Genomic DNA, 22,981 nt, shown 5'->3' with positions numbered 1-22,981 from the left:
CTCTTATCTTTGGCCCAGAGGTGGAACAGCCCCAGAACTCAGCACTAGTCCTAGCATTTTCTGCTTACACCTTTATACACTGTCCTTTTGTTAAAAAAACAAGTCTCCTTAAACTGTCCTCATTTCAATATGCCACCTTTTTTCTGCTAGGACTCTGACAGCAAACCATCTCCACTTCCCCTATAAAAGACATTGATTGATGCCCAAAGAATGTTAAAAGCTCATGACTGATAGCCTAGTTTCTATTACTATCTTGCCCAAACAAGTGAGTTGAATGCTTACTAAGATTTAGGTTGGTTCTTCCTAACCTTTTCATGCCAGATGTGCTTGTTATCAAAACAAGTTGATATTAAGCTGATGAACTATGAAAGAGAAAAGATTTTTTTTCTTTAATGAAAACTAAATATTTTGGAAAGACTCAATAGCAGCAAGCTACCACCCCTTCCTTGGATGAGACAGTAAAATAAATTAGAAAAAGAGATTGTAAAAGTGTAGAAGGTTTTCTGTATTGAGATTGCTTTGCAACTGGAAATTTTAGACGATGATGCTTAATTGGTATATTTTATGCAAAAATAACTACAACGAGAAACAAGCAAAAAGCATTCTCTCCATATGCAAAAACATACTTTCACAATCAAAAGTCCTGGTCTTTCATTAAAAAATGACAAAACAACCGTGCCTCTATACATTTTAAACTAAATGTAAAATGTTGAAAGTATATTTTTTTAAATAATTTGAATGTTTCCCTAACTTTACAGACTGTTTGATAAATCTAATAGTTCTATGTCTCACATTACTAGACAAGGCCTTGGACAACTCCAGTGATATTAAGAACCGCACTAATGAAAGGAATAGCATCACTTTAGCAAAATGTACAATCCAAACACCATAATAAAGATATTCTACTGACAGTAAAGGACTTGCAGAAAACAGCAGTTAACGACCACTCAGACGCAGAGATGCCTTGTCTTTCCTTACCTACGCACGAGGTTCCGCTGATGTCTGTGGTGTAGCCAACCTTACAGAAACACCGGAAGGAGCCCATGGTATTGATGCACTGACCACTGGTGCAGAGATTTGGCATGACTTTACATTCGTCAATATCTGTGCACCAGAAACCCCAAGGCAAAACCAAACAGAAGTCAATATAGATGCAAGAATAAAACCGGTTAGAAACTAAAAGAAATTAAGGACTTGACAGATAACCAAAATCCAACGTTCGTAACTGTGCTGGTGTACTTTTTCATCATTCAACAGAGTGGCAACATAGAAGGAAGAAATAAGGAAAGAATCTGAAGTGATAGGAAGAGACAAACATAAGGAAGGCTATGCTGAAAGCCCCTCTGGAGTCTATTTGTTCTGCAATCTAAGCATGAATTTTTTGGGGGGACTCTATCAATAGAAAGCTACCCTTCTGAAGTTCCACTAATTTGGAATTAGTGATGGTATTCCATGGATTGGCTTTAAATTCAGTTGCATTAGATCCTAAGAAAGGGTTTCATTAGCAATGTAATCAAGCGTAAGATCTAGAATCTGTATAGTAATAGAGGAAAATGTTATTTTTAGGACATTAGCATATTGGTTGTACCAAAAAACCTGGAAACTATTAATCATGTGTGAGTCCTGCTGGTTTGTAAATAAGCTGCAAACAGAATGAGTTCCTGTGCACAAACAAAGAAGCGACCTTTACTTAAATGAAGCACGCATAGCTTGTGGGTTGCAGATGGCCTCTGGGATCAGACAGATACATTCCATTCCTTGTTCCAACCTTTAAAAAGGCTGTGATCTTGGGGACATTTATTTATCGTTACTTAAACTTCGTGCTTCAGTTTCTGTCTGCTAAAATAGGAATAATTAAGAGATTCTATCTCTTAGATTTGATACGAAGATTATGCCTCTTAAAGCTGCTGAAGCATTAGTGAAAAGCATATACGACCACACACATATACACATATATTTTAGCCATTATCCTATTTCCTTCAAATTAACGTGAATTAACATGCACTGTGTTGACAACATGCATGGATTTCCTCAACTCCTTACCTCTTCCATCAGTGGTATAGCCTGGGCCATGAGGACATATCTTTTTGTACTGTGCAGTTCCAGGGAGTGGGCAGAGCTCACACTGATGACCCCAGCCTCGCCCCCCGTCGCAGCAGCATTCTGACTTTGTGACAAGGTTACGGCTGCTGGATGCCATCTGACACATGGTCTGCAACACCTCTGCAAAGCAGAGGCCCTGGCGATTGTCTGAAATGACAATGTAGTTAAAAAGCACAAGTGTCAAGGGACTGACACTTCGTTATCTGGGTCTTCACGTTAAAAAGGACAATCAATGTTTTCCTTCATAACAATACTTAAAAAAAAATCCATTTATTTTGGTGGTGCTGGGTCTTAGTTGTAGCATACAGCATCTTTAGCTACCACATGTGGATTCTCAGTTGTGGCGTGTGGGATCTAGTTCCTCAGCCAGGGATTGAACCTGGGCCCCCTGCAACTGGCAGGGAGGAGTCTTAGCCACTGGACCACCAGGCAAATTCCATAGCAATACCTTTTTAAAGGTTAAATATTCTTTTATGTGAAGAGTCACATTGCTTAAGACAATGATTAGAAAGTTCTGTTGGAGGTTCATTTCACAGTGCTCTTTAGCAACAGTTTATTAAATTTAATAACTGATACTAAAGAAACAGAGGTGAGTTTTTTCTTCTTTTTCTCAGCAGCTAAGTGATGGTAAACTACCATTCCTATAGAATCCAACTGAAAGGAAAAATCAAAGAAAAATACTTCCCTTTAAGTAAGCAAATGAGAACAGGATTTGTTTTTGAAAAGCAAATTCTGGACTATGTTATCATCTTGGTACGTATTCAATCTAATCTCCTGTATTTTAGACATCTAAAAGACTGTTTAAACATTGGATTAAGTAGTTTTTTAAATTATTATAAATAAAGGGATTTCACTGATATAAGCTGGCAAAGAGATCTTTAATGGGGTTTTAAGAACCATCCTAATGAACTGTTAGTAATATGGACAGAAAAGTACGCTTTCTATGTAGGTCAGCTTTTCTATTTCCTAATGAAGATCTAGATTGAAGATAATAATAAACAAAATATGTTTTCATGACTAATAATTTCCTAGGATTTGAAGCAGATGACATCATTCTGAGAACAATCTGATGTAGTTGAAATGTGCTGTTTTTGCATCAAAGCCCGTGAGGAGTGCTATTTCTCTGTTTGCCTTAAATTTGACTACTTCATACTTTTACACCTGCTCATAATTAACTAAACGGTTTATGATATATGCATTTTATCATTAAAATGCCTGAGACTTATATTTTCCACAAGAAAATGTTTTGTAAAACACTTTTCTGTATCATAAAATAAAAATTAACTCTCACTGCATTTTTGAAATGTGGCATTTTCTTTAATATCATTAATATAGCAAAACTTACCTCACATAGCAAATATTTTCTTTTGGAATTAAATCATTTCCTGATGTAAGTTTTACTAGAGTCACATTTTCCGTAGTGCTTAATTAATCTTAATTTTGGAAAGACTACTTAAGATGGTTATTTACATTAAGCATGGATGTATGTACTACACACACGTGTATAAATACATCATTTTAATAGATGTCTATCTTCAGGAAGAGGTACATGGATTACTCAGATTGGGGGATCTATTTTGCAGACAAGGATATATGTATAGAACTCTTCTGTGATTACATCACAAAACACATGCTTTATTCACCAAGTAAAATATACTCTGTTTATCAACTTACCAAGGCACTCAGTGCCAGAAGAGCTGGACTGAAAGCCTTCATTACACTCACATCTATAGCTCCCAATAGTGTTAACACAACGCCCGTTTTCACAGATTCCTGGTTTGGTCCTGCATTCATTTTCATCTTTAAAAAAACAAATAATATGAGTCATGAATAGACTGTAAAGTTTATCATTTACAAACATTTATCTTCTAATGGTTTATATCTTGCTTAAACCTTCTTCATCAAAATGCTAATATGATAGAATACTAATTTATATTTAAATTTATAGTATTATATTAAAAATATTACATTTAAATTTATCATATTTAAATTTACCTCATCCTCTTGCCTGGGAAGTCCCATGGACAGAGGAGCCTGGTAAGCTACAGTCCATGGGGTCGCAAAGAGTCGGACACGACTGAGCTATTTTACTTACTTACATCCTTCCAAGATAGGCTCTAGGTTAACAAAGTGTTCCCCCCCACCCTCAGCTGCTTTTCTCTTTCTCTCTTCCACTTTTCAGGGAAGAGGTGATGCTTGATGGATAATTGGAAAAGTGGCTCCATAAAGGATTACTGACGGGGAGAAAGAACTTTGGGAAAGAAGATACCAATTCATGTGACATGAGAGAGAGGCTGAGGGCTGAGCAGTGGCAGGTGTGAGGGAGAGGTGGAGAGCAGGGTGAAGGGCACTCAGGCCAGGGATAAAGGACAAGCTCCTCCACTGACTTGAGTGAAAATCACAGGAGCCATGCAGGGGGTTAGGGCAGCTAGAGAAGAAGGAATTTAGATAGTACTGCTCTTTTGGTTTCTGACAAATAAATATATCAGAACAAAACTGTTACATTCAAATTCCCACATCTTTACTTGCATTAATTTGACATTTTGTAAATTTTGTTTGAGGTATGTTTCAAATCAATGTTGTCAGAGGCATGAGCTGCTAAGTCACTTCAGTCATGTCCAACTCCGTGTGACCCCATAGACGGCAGCCCACCAGGCCCCGCCGTCCCTGGGATTCTCCAGGCAAGAACACTGGAGTGGGTTGCCATTTCCTTCTCCAATGCATGAAAGTGAAAAGTGAAAGTGAAGTTGCTCAGTCGTGTCCGACTCTTTGTGACCCCATGGACTGCAGCCCACCAGGCTCCTCCATCCATGGGATTTTCCAGGCAAGAGTACTGGAGTGGGCTGCCATTGCCCTCTCCGATGAGAGCTCATGACAAATCCCTTTGATGAATTTCTCCTTTCATCTTTATGCTTTTTAATCTTTAATTTATTAATATTTATTTTGCATGCACTTGCTTTTTATCAACATTTGCCTTGGATATCTTGTTCCACCCCTTTATCTTCCATCTATCTTACATTTTGATTTGGTACATGTCTTGTAAAAAGTACCAAGCTGCACTTTTAAAAGAATATTTAAAAGTACATTTGCCTTTTAACCAGAAATTTAAACTGTTTCTATCTATGGTGATTACTGATATGTTTGGAGTCTTGTCACTTTATACTGTTTAATATTTAGCAGGCTACTTGTCCCCTTCTCTTAACATTTCTTCAGTTCAGTTCAGTCGCTCAGTCGTGTCCAACTCTTTGCGACCCCATGAATTGCAGCACGCCAGGCCTCCCTGTCCATCACCAACTCCCGGAGTTCACTCAGACTCACGTCCATCAAGTCAGTGATACCATCCAGCCATCTCATCCTCCGTCATCCCCTTCTCCTCCTGCCCTCAATCCCTCCCAGCATCAGAGTCTTTTCCAATGAGTCAACTCTTCCCATGAGGTGGCCAAAGTACTGGAGTTTCAGCATTAGCATCATTCCTTCCAAAGAAATCCCAGGGCTGATCTCCTTCAGAATGGACTGGTTGGATCTCCTTGCAGTCCAAGGGACTCTCAAGAGTCTTCTCCAACACCACAGTTCAAAAGCATCAATTCTTCGGCGCTCAGCCTTCTTCACAGTCCAACTCTCACATCCATACATGACCACAGGAAAAACCACAGCCTTGACTAGACGGACCTTTGTTGGCAAAGTGATGTCTCTGCTTTTGAATATGCTATCTAGGTTGGTCATAACTTTCCTTCCAAGGAGTAAGCGTCTTTTAATTTCATGGCTGCAGTCACCATCTGCAGTGATTCTGGAGCCCAAAAAAATAAAGTCTGACACTGTTTCCACTGTTTCCCCATCCATTTCCCATGAAGTGATGGGACCGGATGCCATGATCTTCGTTTTCTTAGGTTAGTCTAATTTTTTCTCTGTGCTACTGTCATCCCCAACTCATGTCTACAAGTTGTAATCTTCTATTCTTCCAGTGGTAGCCATGAGACAACTTCAACACACTGTTAATGAACAGTTTTCTATTAACATCAAGAAGTATCTGTTTCAATAGCTTCTGGCCATAGTAAGTACCCTTGGCATGAGTTTACTCCTTTCTTCTCTCTCCTTGTGCTACCTGCCATGCTGACACGGTCTAGAAATTTTGGTTTGTTGTATTTCTTTTACGAAACACCAGCATTTATTTAAACCATATAATCAGGATTACTGGTTTCTTGGCTTATCATTGCTTCCTCTTGAATTAACTTTAAAAAATATATTGGAGGATACAGTTTGGAATAAGATAAAGAGGGTATGTGGGTGATAAGTATTCTAAAATGCATTTCTGACAATGTGATATTTTTGTTTTATCACTAGATTGAATATAAAGTTTTAGTTGAAAATTATTTTCCCTTAGAATGCCCTGAAAACATTGCTGATCCACTGTTTTATTTTACCCACTGTTAATTGCCACTTGTAGGAAATCTGGCTTTGCTCCCTGGGAAGCTTTAAGAATTCTCACTTTGCTCCTAGCGTTCTGACACTATGTTTTTTCTTGTTAAAGGTATTTTTTTCTTTTAGGAAACTTTCTGCATACATTTTAAAGTATATATAAAACTATTAAACTAATTTATGGATTTAAAACATTGTAGTGTTTCTTGTTTCTAGAATATGAGGGTTTAAGTCCGTCTTTTTGATCTAATCCTATCCTAATGCTGTTATCTTTATTTTGATTAGTGTTTCAGTTGTCTCCTTTGAATTCAAAGTGCATAACAGAAATGCATCTAAAAAGATCTGATTGCTACAAATCTTACATTTATTTTCTTTCTTTTTAAAAAATTTTTCCTGACAATGCACACAAATGTTGGAAAATTTCTCATGTTGAGCGTAAGATTTTCCAAGTTGCTACAGAAATCAATTAATGATAGAAAAGATTAATAATATTTTACCTTCTGCATATATTGTATTAGGAACTGAACAGATTCTTGTAGTTTTTGATCTCTTTGGCTATTTGCACAGAAAACAATACACCGTATTTTCCACTGTGATAACTGAAGTTCATATGTTTCTGACTGGGGGTAGGAGTGTTAAGCAAGCAGCCACCGTCCTGTACAGCCTTACCCACACAGCCTTCTCCGTCAGGCCTGCGGGCCATCCCAGGCGGGCAGATACACATGAAGGTGCCAATCAGATTCTTGCACATCATGCCCCTCGATTCACAGTCATGCAGCCCTTCAGCACATTCATCCAGGTCTAGAGAATATGTGCAATAGGAGAAACAGAAGAATAAGACAAATTCATGAACAGGCTATATCATGCATGAGTATTTTGAAGTCATACTTTTGGTCTTCTGGCTTTTAACATGTAATCTTCTTATGCCACAGAGAAAGGAGGAGCCCAGTCTCAACTGTTGGCTATATTCTAGAGTTATAAAAATTTCAGCACTGGTCCTCAAGATAAGAAGTTTAGGGAAGGGCTATCTTTGCTTTAGTAAGAGCTCGAGAATGTGACATCTTTATTTTTGACTTGACTGGACAGATTATCAAGTATCTTGTTATCTAGATACGGAAATCTACCAGCAATGCTGTAAAGAATATATTTCTGTACAGCTCTACAAGAAGACAGCTGAGAGCTACAAAATCATTAAAATATATTTCTGGCATCACAAATAATGAGCTGATCCTTCCTGGTCTGGGGCCTTACCTTTGCACATCTTCTGGTCTTCCCTGAGGGCATAGCCAATTGGGCACGTGCATTCATAGGACCCGAAGGTGTTCATGCAGCGGAAAGCACATAGCAGTGGGTTCTGGGCACACTCATTGATATCTGATCAAGGAAACAGACAGGCATGCGCTCAGCCTAGAGTTCTAATTACTCGCTTAAATAAACACTGATGTATTTATTTGGCAGTCACACAGAAAGTAATAGGATAACAGAACTTCCATTTCTGGTAAGGAGAACTGGGCACCTAACTCATTCTCCAACAAATAACAACTATAAACTCTGAAATACGAAAAACAGAAAAATAAGACAAATTCACGAACAGGCTATCGTTGAGTATTCTGAAGTCATACTTTTGGTCTTCTGGCTCTTAACATGTAATCTTCTTATGCAACAGAGAAAGGAGGTATTTTGTATTTTGTATTTATCTGAAATAAATATAAAAACAACACCTGAAGTGGTTTCTAGCAGTGCATTAAAACTCAGTAAACACCTGGCAAAGTAGAGGTGCTCAGTTTTTTGTTTTTTTTTTTCCCCTGTGGATCATATCAGTCCTGGCACAGTAGCATCTGGCAGCTAAATCTCCAATAGGAACTCTCTGAGCTTCTGTCCCGAGAAATCAGGGGAGGGAACCTTGGGGCAACCAAGGCTGCTGAAAAGTGTGGAGGAATCCCAGAAATGAGAGGGCCAGAGGGGGAGAAATACCTTTTTCATTTTTTTGCATAAACTCAGCAGAAGTTGCTGACTTAACCATGCCATGTGTGGGCCAAAATCAAAGAAGCTGGCCACTAAGCTTTAAAGAGAAGAATTTAAACGTGACCCACTGTCTTCCACAGGCCTGACAGTCCACTTTATGTAAATTAACTGCCTGCTAAAACAAGGGCATCAATATTCTCTGAAATAATGTAACTGATTCCTGAAGGTATCAGTCACAATACCCAGCACATAATCCAAAATTAACCAACAGACTGAGGAACCAGGAAAATGTGACCTAATCTCAAGGGAAAAAATAAGCAATAGATGCCAATTCTGAGAGGGTGGAGATGCTGAATTATCAGACAAGGGCTACAGAGTAGCTTTTGTAACTATGCTCATTGTGGTAAAGGAACATATGTTTGTGATGAATATAATCATCAGTAGAACATAAGAACAATATAAAAAAAAAGCTGAGGCATTAAAAACTCTTTCTATATCAAGAAGAAATAATAGTAAAGTATCACTTGCCTTCACAATTCATCATGGGCCCTGGCTCAAAGCCCTCATTGCAGTTGCATTCGAAACTCCCAATAACGTTGGTGCACGTCCCATTTCCACATGGGTTGCCAATTGAACATTCATCAGTATCTGAAAAAGGATAAGAAAGTGACACAAACTGTGGAGGGCTTAGTTTAATAAAAATATGCCCACGAAAATCCATCTGGCCCTCACACGTGTCCCAGATCTGTGCAGGGCACACATGACTCTTGCACCCCCCGCCCTTGGTCATGGCTGGCCAGCCTTTACGCAGGGCAGAGAACCCCGAGGGTCAAGTGTGAAATGCTCTGAACTTTCAGACAGCTGTGCTTGCCCTAAAAAAAGAAAAAAAATCACAAAGCCAGGGAGGTATGTGATCTTCTGCTACAAGAGCAGAAGTGGAAAGTCATAAAGTAAAATAGACCTCTTTCCCAGTTAGTGGTTTTGGCAGCTGTAAAGCTCTAGACACATCAGAGTTTGTATATCTGGTTGAAGGCAGAGATTGGGCAACTCGCTCCATCTTCAAATAAACCCATGTTGCTGGAAAATGTAGAATGGGAGAAGAAAAAGCAGTTATGGCTACTTATCTTGGCTTTGTAAACCCCACTGCCTCCCAGAGTGCCTGAGAGACCTTTTGCTGAATATAAGAAAGAAAAAAACCTTACAAGTGTGAAATGTGGCACTAACTCAGCACTTACCCACACAGCGCACTCCAGTGTAATCAAGGTTGTAACCCATTGGACATTCACAGCGAAAAGACCCATCTGTGTTGATACACTGACCGTTTGAACAAATTCCTGGGCTCTCAAGACATTCATTAACATCTAAAATACAAAATCATCCATGAACTTTCTTATATAAAAAGATATGCCAAAACTGCATGTATCTATTCAAAAGAGGCTTAAAAGTGTTAAAACATATGAGCATTTCTTTCATCAGAGAAACATGTATTTCATATGCTGCAACATAGTCTTATGATGTAGTGCATATGATATACAATAAATATCATATATGTGCATTAAATGCAATACAATATATGTTATACAGTAAAAACAGCATGATTATAAAACAAATGTACAATATTGTATTTACATGAGACTACGAAACTAAAATATATTAAACCACACCTTCACGGGTATCATGAAGACTAGGAACAGTTCCGTGGCCATAGGGACACAAATCCTGGAATGCCACTGCAGAGAAAAAGACAAATTCCCGATTATCAAAGAGTCACAAACATCAGAAAACTTAAGAACTGATTAATGATATACATAAAATTAGACTTATTTTTCCTCTACAAAGCTATTTTTAGTAAGAGTCTTTATTTTTGTAATTTACTTCAAAAGCACCACTGAGCATATTTAGAGAAGGTCACCTGAGCTTGGGGTGGCCACCTATGGGTACCACTCAGGGTGTCTGATTCTGTCTGCTTGCTCATTTAATTCTGGGCAGCCAAAGAGCCACATTCACTCCAGTATTCTTGCCTGGAGAATTCCATGGACAGAAGAGCCTGGTGGAATACAGTCTACAGAGTCGCAAAGAGTCGGACATGACTGAGCAACTAACAGAGCATTCTCTGCCCATTACACACAGAAGCCACCTCTGACCTAGAGACCAGGCCAGTTCCGAGCCTGCTGGGAACAATTGTACTGTTCAGCTATGCTAATAAAATCCGTGAGGCTCGTCGTCTCTTCTTGCAAATGCCTACTGTGCTGACTCAGCCTCCCAGAATTTGCTTTAAGATTCTGGGAGCCCCAGCCTGTGATACAATACCCATGTGGGACTCCTGCGCAAGCTGGCATGTAATTTTCACCCCCTCCTTGGATCTACTGCCCTTCACCCTTCAAATTCATTCCTTTCAAAGCAAGTAATACTAACGTTGGGGGAAGCAATGAAATAATGGGGTAACATCCTGCATTTACACATTCTGAATATGAAAGCTGAACGAAGTTCCTGACTATGGAGATCATTGAACCATGAAGGTCTGTAAATGAGGGGATGTTTTTATCTTCAAAACATTCATAAGTTACAGGGTCCCACTTGAGTTCTGCTAAGACAGTTCAAAACTAGTAGAAAGTGGCTTTTTTATTTCACTACTCTTACCTTCATCATCTTTGGGACACAGCTCACAGGGGTCCCCCCAGCCCTCTCCTGGCATCTTACTGCAGCAGCATTTTGCCTTTGTGGTGTTGAAAGCCTTGGGTACAGAACACTTTCCATTTTCAAAGTTTGTGAAACAGAAGCTCTGGCGAGTATCTAATCAAGAAAGCAAACATCACAGACCTCCTTACTGGTCATTTAAAAAGATGGAGTAATTTACACATAATTTTGTTACTGATAGAACATTTCTCATGGGTTGAACATGTGATGCAGATTATATTCGCAGTTAAAAGATAGGCCTGGAAATTCTTAATTGCTGATACCATTTGCCAGTTTAAGTTGACCACTCTATAAAACTGCATTTAATTATGTATCTTAATAATGTGCTTCAGAAATTTGAGAAATCATGCTCAATATTAAAATGATTTCCATGTCTTCTTTACTCACTGTTACATTACAGCCTAACAAAATAAACCTAGGTAGCTTTCAGTAAGTTATGTCATATTGGAAGCAACTCATCACCAATGTACAGAAAAATCTATGCCAACAACAAAATGAAAATGATGAAATAAGACCACCATTTTTCTTTTAGTATGGAATTTTTTAAAAAATGTAGAAACAGAGAGAATAATTTGAAGCACCTTAAAAACTGTCCAGTGCATATACACTCGGGACCTTATGTTTTAAACTTACAGATGATACATCTGCCAGAGACATATATTTTTAGTGACAAGCACTGCATCATGGCTTCCTGCCTAGCTCTGAAGTTTGAGGGCTGATGATGACAGAGAAATCATTTCAAAACTTACCGAAGCACCTCCGTCCATTATCAGACAATACAAACCCAGGGGGACAGATGCACTGGAAGCCCCCAGGAGTATTGGTGCAGGAACCAAAAAGACAGATGTTGGGATCTTCATCACACTCATTTATATCTGCAGATCAGCAAGATAATATATTGATTTAATCAATTCAATACACTGCTTAATATCTGAAAATAATTTGTCCACATTGTACAGTTCACTAGCCATTGGATATTCAACGTGAAACAATATATTACATTGTCTATATAATTAAATATGTTTAAAATAAACTGTTACTGCTTCAAAAGTCAAAGGTTATATCCAGTTTCAACGATCCATATGACCCAGACTTTTAAGTCGGTCTCCAGTTCTCTGGACTTGACTCCTAGGAGGTGTCTGCATGTCTGCCTGCAGGCCTGAGAGGACCACTTCCATGTCTCAGGGGCATCGCATCCTCAGCACTGGTCCTCTTCTCTGATGCCCCTCGCCCTCAGCAATCCACACTGGGGAGCTGGGGTTACATTCTTTCCTCTCCTTAATTGTTCAACTTTCATAATCAAGCAATATGTGGCCTCCTCATTTACACTCAAACTCAGCATCATTTGCCACCTGGATTATCACGTCTCCCAACTAGGGAGACGTGCTTCGCTTCCTTCTCCCCACTCCATACCGCCACCAGGGTCTGCTTTCTAAAACATGTACCTATTTGAGAATCTGTGCCTACAGAACCAGGGAGCTTAGACGTTGGGATGAGAATTTTATCATTTCCACCTTACCCCAGAATGATCTCTTGAAACAGACAAGGATTCCTTACCAGTGATATCTGGCCCCTTTTCACTGGAAGTGCTTATTTTAATGGGTGGTTTTTAACTAAATGAATGAACACTACATGATTCCAGGCACATCAGAACATAAGTCCCATGGGGACATCATGTGTCTGTCTAGATCACTGCTTCACCCTCAGCATGGGTCTAGCTCAGGGTCTGGCACATACTGCGTTCTCAATTTATACTGGCAGAATTTTAGTGAGTGAGTCATATCACTTGCTTTCTAAAAGAACCTGCACTTCTCTGTGCCGCCTGCAGGACTAAGAGCCATCTTCTGAGCTGGCCACCGATGCCCCTTATCACATTTGTTCTGCCTCTGTTTTCAAGCTGCCTCTCTGTTCCATTTCCCTTTTTGATTAGTCAATTTATCAAACTCAGGGACACCTCAAATGTCGCCAATCCTTATGCTAGGCTTCCTGACTGCTCTCCTTTCACCACCATCATTATTCACAGCCTCCTACTGCGACCTACATCCTGAACAGACCCCAGTGCAGTGCCTGTCCCAGTGGATTGTAAGGGCAGCTTTACAACATGGAGTGGTTTACAAAATCTGTCTTTTCTCTTAGGCAGTAAGTTACCTACTTACTGGCAAAAGCTGCATTTTTGTATTTCCAGCATCTAAAAGATGCTGCATGTCCATAGTAATGTCCATGGAATGTCAGAATGGATGTGTGTGTGTGTGTGTGTGCACACACATACAGTTCGTGGTAGGAAGCATTTCATCTAGAAAAACTGGTAGAAGAGATTCTAGGCTGAAAGAAATAGTCTTACAGTTAAGTAAGTTAATTGAAAACACGTTTTTAAGACATGCGAAATAGTGGTGGGTGTTTATCAGTGAATAAAGAAAATAAAATACTCCTGAGGTTAAAAAACATCTAATTGAATCACAGATTGTTTTTTTCACCAAGATAAAAGGTAGCCAAGTCTTTCTGATACAAAGAGGCACAAGTATTTTTATTTTTCTCCTAATGGCTCACACACTACTTTTATGCTTATTCCATAAAGAGATGGATCACAGAGATGATGAAGATTAAGTATAAACAAAGAAGATGAAAGAAAAGATCTTAAACTCTTCAAGAAAGTTTTTGTTAAGATGCTTCTAGTGTTATTATTATTTTTAAATATTAAAAACACTAGAAAATCTTACAATGAACTATACTAATCAGACAAAAATGGGGAAAAGATATAAACACCAAATTAGAATGACTAAGGATATCCATTATTTGTAATTATATGATCTGAAAAATAATTAATTTACTATGTAAACTGTTTCCTTAGGTTCTAAGTCCCTTAAATGTGAACAGAAGAGCTATACAGAATTTAAGAAACTGAGTAATTCAAAGGCAAAAAACTCTCAGCAATCATTTCATGTTAGAAGAATCACACTAAGATGCTGGTGCTTCTGAATTTCAACAAGACTGTTAAAAATAATTTGTACAAAAGTGAAATAAAGTAACTGTAAAAAGGTCAGTCTTCATCATGCCCACCAGGCAATTCTGGGACTCACTTTTGATGTGGTTACAAGATTCCTTGTATGCTGGGAGGGTTTCCACAGAGAAACATCTGTTATGACAAATGGATTAATATTTTCTGTTTTGACATGCGGCTTTCCCAAGGAAAAAAAAAAGTCTCAACAGCATTGTCAAGATTTTCTGCTTCACATTTCTAGGACTCTAGACACTTTTAATAGCTGTTTTAAAATTGGTTGCCAAAGATTACAATTTTTGTAGACACTCTTTAAATTCAGTAGAAGGTCTCTATTGACATTTGGAAAAAAGATTAGAGTGCACTGAAAATTCTTTGACTAGTATAAGATTTCTGTTAATGAAAAAATCCCACATCCTCAAATTTTTTATTCCCACCATTCCACCTTCAAATCATTTCTGATGGTTCAATAAAACAGATGTAGGCAGCTAGGCGTTTAACTCCCTCAGTCAGCATGCTTACAGTGGTTTAGATTTAACATATATCCACAGAGTGAGTACCAGGTCTCATTATCCTAAACGGTTCACGGACTCAAACATCAGCCTTACCGATGCAGTTCTCGCTTTTTACTTCATATCCTGGGGGACAGATACATCTGAAAGACCCCTCCAAATTCTGACAGGTGCCAGGAGAACAAGAGCCGGGCAGGGCAACACACTCATTAGTATCTTTAAAGAGAAACAAGAAAAAAAAATGACTTACAGATGACATCATTGTTGCCAAATGACAGTAACATGAATTCAACTCAAGCCCTCTGATCTGCCAGGTCACTCTCGGGCAATATGCGCTCGGAGATTTTTGACATCCTGAGGATTACTCATTTGGCAAGAGGCTAATTTTCCTTTGTCTACTTTAATTGAGACACAGATAGCCTCGAGCTCTGTCCCAATCAAACCACTGCATACAATTCCAAATTTTTGGTGTGTACCTTTACCAAAATTTCCCATGAAACTTATCTTGGTCCATGTACCTCAGATGACCAAATGAAATGCAAATGAGTCCCAAAGTTGGTGGTGCTGAGGGTGGGGGGAGTCACATCATTATTTTACAAAACAAAACAACACAAAGACTTTATTGTTTGTTGTTTAGATACTTACCTATACAGTTCTTGCCATCTGGAGTAAGTTCATAACCTTCATTACATAAACACTTGAAGGAGCCAACTTCATTAAAACACCGTCCATTTCTACACACCTGACCAAAAAAGGAACTGCACTCATCTATGTCTGTAAGTGAATAAGAGTTAGCTTTTCAGAGAGAGCTCTCACATATATTTTGTATCACAAGTTGCAACTTAAAAACATATTTATTGGTAGACATTACATTACACTCCCTCATCAATAGAGAAAAATGTCATATATCATAAGGATCAGGTGACTAATAATGTCAATAGACCTCTCCTGTTGGTTTAAGCTTTCCATTCTTTCCAACCAAAAAATACCTCTTTTCCTGGATATAAGAGGACACATGGATTTAACTGGATTGTCCAGTTTGTAGAGAACTGTATCTGGAGATAAGCTGACTGTATTCAAAGGACAAATAACAAAGCATATAAAATATAGAAAAATCAATTTTATAAAAAGCACTCTAGAATTGCTGACATGTTTTGCTTACAAAAAACAGAATCTGAAAAAACATGTTCTTAACTGTTAGGTTTTCGGTTAAGCTTAAGGATGAGTAATTTTTTGTTCGTTTACAGATTATACTTCAATCAGAGCCATATCTGTATCTTTCCTTCTCCTCAGCTGTATCAAGGGTCTGAGAAGCTATAGACAACAAGGTGGTAGTTGAATAAAATGTTCCATCAGGTCTGAATTTTTCACAGTTGAAGAATTTTGAAAACCAAGGAAAATTAAGGAATATATATTGGAATAAATTAGGAGGTGCGTTTGACTGGTGATAGTTCCATAAAAGCAGGAAGCCTGAGTTACTTTCCCATTAACTCATGGGATTATGTGAATTAAGAGATGTTGTGTTGGAAAGCACCACTATAGAGTCTGTGTGCTGTGCTTAGTCACTCAATCCTGTTCTGACTCTTTGCCTCCCCATGGACTGTAGCCCACCAGGCTCCTCTGTCCATGGGATTCTCCAGGCAAGAATACTGGAGTGGGTCACCATGCCCTCCTCCAGGGACTCTTTCCAACCCAGGGATCTAACCAAGGTCTTCTTCATTCCAGGTGGATTCTTTACCATCTGAGCCACCAGGAAAGCACTATAGAGTCTGGCACATGATAAATGAAATTTCATTAATGCTTTTCGTTGTATCTTTTACTAACTTCTCCACCAACTACAGGATCCTCTTCCTCCTCCTCCAGTCACTTTCAATTTTTATTTCAATCTCTGTCTGTTAGAGGCAAAGACTAAAATCCTGTGCCATGTAGAGAAGACAGTTTTATTTTCCACTGAGAATTTACAGTCCTTCACTGAGATTAAATAGGCTTCTGAGGCTGGTTCAGAAACATAGTCACCATGCTTTCTTCCTGTGGGAAAAGGCAGCCCTGGCTTCAAGAGCTGATTGAAAACAGTTTCAAGACACAATATGTTTCTAAGTTGGAGACTGTCCGTGTTTGAATATAAATCAAGAATGGATTATATGAAATACTTGTAATAAACCTGAAACCATAAGAGGTCTGCCTTTGATACCATCTAAGTGGTAAAAATAACGCAAAACCATAAATCAGTCCCAATAGTTTACTATCATCTGCATGGCCTTCACCCTTGAATCGATTTGACTGACGTAAGTACTAAACCCAGCAGACTGTCTCATGATTCAGGTCAGTTCAGTTGCTCAGTCGTGTCTGACTCTTTGCGACCCCATGAATCGCAGCACGCCAGGCCTCCCTGTCCATCACCAACTCCGGAGTCTACTCAAACTCATGTCCATCAAGTCGGTGACGCCATCCAGCCATCTCATCCTCTGTCGTCCCCTTCTCCTCCTGCCCCCAATCCCTCCCAGCATCAGGGTCTTGAGTCAACTCTTCGCATGAGGTGGCCAAAGTATTGGAGTTTCAGCTTTAGCATCAGTCCTTCCAATGAATACCCAGGACTGATCTCCTTTAGGATGGACTGGTCGGACCTCCTTGCAGTCCAAGGGATTCTCAAGAGTCTTCTCCAACACCACAGTTCAAAAGCATCAATTCTTCGGCACTGAGCTTTCTTCACAGTCCAACTCTCACATCCATACATGACCACTGGAAAAACCATAGCCTTGACTAGACGGACCTTTGTTGGCAAAGTAATGTCTCTGCTTTTGAATATGCTATCTAGGTTGGTCATAACTTTCCTTCCAAGGAGTAAGTGTCTTTTAATTTCATGGCTACAGTCACCATCTGCAGTGATTTGGGATTACTGGAGGCAATACTGTGACTTCAGTTAACCAGAAGTTAGTCAATGATATTACATGTCTTATGGCACATGCTTGCAATTTGAATAATAAAAATTTATCATTCTTTGCCTTTATTCTGTGTTTAGGATATTCTGTAGACATGAAAGAGAAGCAATAAAGGACCGAGTACTTACCCATGCAATCATTATTATGAGTGAGTGCGAAGCCTGGGTAGCAGAGACAGTTATAGGATCCAACGGTGTTTTTACAAGTTCCATTTCCACATGGATGCCGCTCACACTCATCAACATCTATGAAGAAATATTGGCTCAAAGGAATTCAGTTTTTAACCAGAAAAATGTAGCCTATTAAACTTTTAGGTTTTGTTTTAAACTACTGGCTTACTTAGATTTTTCTCATTCAATACTAAGAACCCACATTTATTTAAGGAAAATAAGTATGAGGTAGAGAAAACTCTAAGGTACCTGTGGTGGATTCATTTCGATATTTGGCAAAACCAATACAATATTGTAAAGTTTAAAAATAAAATAAAAAAAGAAAATTATTAAGAAAAATTGGCACTTGATAACTTACAGCAACATATAAGATTCAGAAAAGAACTGGACTAATAAGCAAGCGAGATTAACCTACATTTCCTTAGTGAGTTTTTTTAATGAATAAATTTGCTTGTCAATTATGAGGAAATAAATCTTTTGAAACACTGGAACAATTTGTTCTATTAAGCATTATAAATGCTTCCCCAGAAATTTTCATATCTTAATTTGATCAGCACAACAAAGTAAACTTTAACTTCCTAAACTTTATGAATCGGTAGACTCTAAATTGAAGAAGTCTATTAGAGCTCAATGTTATTAGCCTTCAAAAACATGGAATTAATATTTAGAAAGGTGACAGTCATATACAGGAGGAGACTCCCTAGACTATGAATTCCAGGCTACTAAAACTCTTCCATTGTGAAAAAAAAGGGAGTATTATTGTTCCTTCAGAAAGAAGCTTTGTTTAAGAGAGATATTACCAAGGAGTCTAGCTGATTTTCATTATGGGTGAATTGTTAAAACTGAGGACAGATTTTCTCCATATGAATTTCTGAATCATAAATATCACATATATATATATATATATATACACACATTTTTTTTTTTTTTTTAGCAAATCATATCCTCTTTCTCAGAGAGAGCAGCCAGGAGAAACATATAAGCAAGCCATCTCAGACAGTTCATGCAAATAGGGCCACATCCTCCGTGTGTCCTTTGCACAAGCGTTCCCTAGAGAATTCTTCCTGCGACCACAGAAGATGTCTGCAGGGGATCTCTTAGGAGGCACTGGAAGAATGGAGACATTCTCCAGGGGGTGCTCGTGTACAGATATACCATGCTGCTGCTGCTGCTGCTGCTAAGTCGCATCAGTTGTGTCCAACTCTGTGCGACCCCATAGACGGCAGCCCACCAGGCTCCCCCATCCCTGGGATTCTCCAGGCAAGAACACTGGATTGGGCTGTCATTTCCTCCTCCAATGCATGAAAGTGAAAAGTGAAAGTGAAGTTGTTCAGTTGTGTCCGACTCTTCACGACCGACCCCACGCCACAAAGGAATCTAATTCTGCCGTTCTGCTGTACTAAAGTCTGTATGATTCAAAAAGATAGTGTATCTTGAATACCAAAAGAGTAGATGCACAACTTCAGCTTGTTCTACACTGAGAAGTGCTAATTATAAATAGTCAACTTTTAAATATAATTTTCCTCCTGCAAGTGCAGAGTGCTTCAGTGGAGATGAGCCAGTGGCTGACATCAGTTTAAGGAGTTAAGCTGAGTTCCAAGGTGAGTTCCGAAGTTAAGCTGAGTTCCAAAAGCCCCTCTGCTTTTGAAATCTTATTAATCATCAGCTTAGCAAGTACTTACTGAACACAATTATTGCTTAACTAACCATCACATTAGCTACTGTACTGGGGCTTTTCAAAGTTTCACCATCTTTGCTTCTAAAACCTGGTTTTAAGAGTTGCAACAGCCAAGCAAGCAGATATATCTCATATGTTCAGTGATTTGGGGGAAAGAAGCATATGTGTGTGTGTATGTGTTCATTTCAATACTGTCCCCCTTACTGCTCCCCTTGCATTCCAGCATTCCAAAAGGCTTTTCTGAGTGGAACTGTGCCTGTGTGCTAAGTCTCTTGAGTCATGCCCACCTCTTTGTGACCCTATGGACTGTGGCCTGCCAGGCTCCTCTGTCCATGGGGATTCTCCAGGCAAGAACACTGGAGTTGGTTGCCATACCCTCCCTCCAGGGGATCTTCCTGACCCAGGGATCAAACCTGCATCTCTTATATCTCCTGCATTGAGAGGCAGGTTCTTTACCACTAGCACCACCTGGGAAGCCCCTTGAGTGGGAACAAAGAGGGGTAAATGGAGAGCTGGTACCACGGCGATTTCCATGTAACGCTGTCTGAAAGCTCAGGTTAATAAGCATGTGAAAGCCATCTGGGGAAGAAAGCTGTTACCACTAAATCCAAGAACATATTGTGGTGTGTCCTGCTTGCAAATTTTACATTGACTAAAACCATAAACAGTTTCACATAGCTCATTTTTCGTTAAGACTGTTTCTGACAGAGACAGGGTAGTTCCTTGTGGCGGGTGACCGAACGGTAATCTCTTCTGGAGTCTCAGCTCCACGATACCCCCTAGAAATAATGTTTCCCTTCTTACCCATGCACATCGTCTGGTCCTGAGAAGCCTTAAAGCCATTGTGGCAGATGCACTGGTAACTTCCTTGTAAATCCACACATAGGCCATGACTGCAAACATTAGGAATTTCTAAACACTCGTTGCGATCTAACACAAAAAAAATAAAACACATGTTACACGTGTCTGATCTTTATTAAGATTCCTTCATTTTTTCCCACAGGCATTTTTTCTATAGCCTGCTAGTAATTACTACAGATAGGCTGAAAACGAACCATAACAAGAGTTGAATAAAAATAAGGCAAGGCTTTAAAGTACACAAGCCTCTTTTTAAAAAAAAAATTAAATCATGCAATCTTTTTACATGTTGATTGGTATATCTCAAGGACATCATTTTTAGTTTCAATTCTAGGAAAAATCCATTGAGAGACTTCTTTTCCTAACAAAAGAATCTAAAAGATATCGTGAAATAGATTCAATATGAATGAATAGATTTACTTGGAAAATCTCCTCAAAATTATACTTGAAAATAGTTTTTTTTTGATAGGAGAGCATAGGCAGTTTTTTAGTGCAGGAACTAAGTATACAGAATGTGGTGAAAGTAGTGAAAGTGTTAGTCACTCAGTTGTGTCTGATTCTTTGCAATTTCATGGACTGTAGCCCTCCAGGCTTTTCTGTCCATGGAATTCTCCAGGCAAGAATACGGGAGTGGGTTGCCATTCCCTCCTCCAAGGGATCCTCCCTATCTAGAGACTGAACCCAGGTCTCCTGCATTGCAGGCGGATTCTTTACCATCTGAGCTACCACAGAGGCCTACAATGGTGTTCAGTGTCAAAGAATGAGCCATTCTCCTCTTACCTACGCAGGCTCCGTTGGGTGAAAGTTTGAAACCTGCAGCGCACTCGCACCGGTAGCTGCCTGGGCTGTTGATGCAGTCTGCATTTCGCTGGCACAGGTTGTCGCCATTGCTGCACTCATCGATATCTGCAAGAACAACAATTCCATTTTTCAAACTTCATTATGGCATCAGTATGACATACACTTAATCAATTTGGTGATCAACTCCTAAATGCTGTAGTAGAAACAGTAAGTCAGAAAACTTCTAGAAACCAGTTATGTCTGCCGAACTTTCCTGGATAAGGTCACTTATTGCTCAGATTACCTTCGCAGACCAGCAGCAGGTCATTGTAGCTGAATCCCGTGGGGCATTCACAGCGGAAACTGCCAATTTGGTTAATGCACACACCGTTTGCACAAATGCCTGGAATCTCTTTACATTCATCAATGTCTGCAATTGAACAGATTTGATCAAATATATGGTTCTGCTTAATGTATGTATCATAAAACACTGAATAATGCTAAACACACACTCAGTCTCAAAAATCAACCCTATACTGGTATGAGTGATTTTGTGGTTTACAAAGCATACAGACTACAAAATATTATTTCCTTTGAACAGTAATGAAAGAATGGAAGTAGTTGATCAAATATACCAAGGGATACTAGTGTCAACAGAGCAAATGAACTTCCTAGGGAATCAAGCTTCCTCTTAAGTTTCATGTCAGGCTTACCTAATTGCTATTATTCATTTGATAAAGCCAACTGTATTTTCCTAATTTTATGTCCTTTGTTATCTGTGCATTGATAACAGACATTTAAAATTATATTGTTCATTTAATCTTTGAGGAAGAAAAGTAGACTGTGCAACAGAAAGCACATTCAGAAGAAAGAAATTTATATAATTAATAATTCTGCAAATTCATAAGTAGATAGGGATAAAAATACTGTAAAAATACATAGAGAACTTAAGCATATACTCATGAAAACAGACAATAAAGGTTAATAAAATAAAGTGGATTACTTAGAATCATGTATTGATAATACAATATTCATAATGAGAAAAACTAAAGCTTTAGCTTGATATGTATGAAATCTTGAGGTAGTCACATAACTATTACATCATAACTCAATCACCAGGCTGGCAACCCACTCCAGGCTGATGGACTAATCCCACTACTAACACTTGGTTATCTGTAAACATGCTACTTCTTTCTTGTCTAACCATATCAAATCCAAATGCAGAGTATTATCTTTTATGATACTTTAAACTTGAAAAACACTGAACTAATTTTTACAACATGCTACATATATGTATTAAAAGAAACATAACCTAGAAAAACTCACCAACAGCTTTTCCAGTGTGAATGTCAAAGGTGAATCCAGGAATATTTCCACATATGGTTTTAAAGTCAGCTTTAAAATATAAACAAAGCAAATAGACTCTTAAAATTCTCATACTCCTTCAAAATAACACTTTATATAGTATTACTGTAACTGACAAATATATTTTATATTATTCACAAGACCCTTTAATTCAATTATATTTATTTGACTACAATATCAGTTTTTGTATGGAGTGAATGAATCTAGGCATTCTTTTATCATTATTATTATTGCTGTTCTTATCATCATTAAACATTTTACTGCTCGGATACTAGAAAATAAGTAAATCATTATGAGTTCAAAATATCCACTTAAGGCATTTAAGCTCTTTTTATTTTGATAATGCAGGGCTTTAAAAATGATCCAACTCATGTAAACTGAAAAACTAGGTTAGTGTACAGATTTAAAAAGGAATTAGAATTGCACAAAGGCATAGGCATGCAAAGATAATTTTGTAGTGGTGAAACATGTTCACAATGAGTAATGAATGAGCCATGACTTTT

The 22,981-nt window shown here is 38.5% G+C and overlaps 1 protein-coding gene across 2 annotated transcripts in view; it reads right to left on the bottom strand.

The window, feature by feature from the left end:
* Nucleotides 1-22,981, bottom strand: part of FBN2 (fibrillin 2) — a 222,800-nt gene that overhangs the window by 14,519 nt on the left and 185,300 nt on the right. For both annotated transcript variants that reach the window (XM_086410495.1, XM_086410496.1), the window contains 17 exons: nucleotides 22,440-22,508; nucleotides 21,418-21,543; nucleotides 21,114-21,239; nucleotides 20,280-20,405; nucleotides 17,756-17,872; nucleotides 15,334-15,462; nucleotides 14,785-14,904; nucleotides 11,931-12,056; nucleotides 11,125-11,277; nucleotides 10,149-10,214; nucleotides 9,720-9,845; nucleotides 9,013-9,132; nucleotides 7,771-7,893; nucleotides 7,189-7,320; nucleotides 3,778-3,903; nucleotides 2,044-2,250; nucleotides 979-1,104 (listed from right to left, as the gene is read on the bottom strand). In XM_086410495.1, the coding sequence (XP_086266621.1) occupies nucleotides 979-1,104; nucleotides 2,044-2,250; nucleotides 3,778-3,903; nucleotides 7,189-7,320; nucleotides 7,771-7,893; nucleotides 9,013-9,132; nucleotides 9,720-9,845; nucleotides 10,149-10,214; nucleotides 11,125-11,277; nucleotides 11,931-12,056; nucleotides 14,785-14,904; nucleotides 15,334-15,462; nucleotides 17,756-17,872; nucleotides 20,280-20,405; nucleotides 21,114-21,239; nucleotides 21,418-21,543; nucleotides 22,440-22,508 (2,118 nt within the window). The remainder of the gene's footprint in view (nucleotides 1-978; nucleotides 1,105-2,043; nucleotides 2,251-3,777; nucleotides 3,904-7,188; nucleotides 7,321-7,770; nucleotides 7,894-9,012; nucleotides 9,133-9,719; nucleotides 9,846-10,148; nucleotides 10,215-11,124; nucleotides 11,278-11,930; nucleotides 12,057-14,784; nucleotides 14,905-15,333; nucleotides 15,463-17,755; nucleotides 17,873-20,279; nucleotides 20,406-21,113; nucleotides 21,240-21,417; nucleotides 21,544-22,439; nucleotides 22,509-22,981) is intronic.

The sequence above is a fragment of the Bos grunniens genome, chromosome 7 (assembly GCF_055505025.1).
Source record: "Bos grunniens cultivar Pamir isolate PY7600 chromosome 7, Bosgru_T2T1.0, whole genome shotgun sequence".
NCBI classification, from domain to species: Eukaryota; Metazoa; Chordata; class Mammalia; order Artiodactyla; family Bovidae; genus Bos; species Bos grunniens.
Note: the sequence above shows the minus strand (reverse complement) of the source record. Positions and strands in the feature narration are given on the sequence as shown.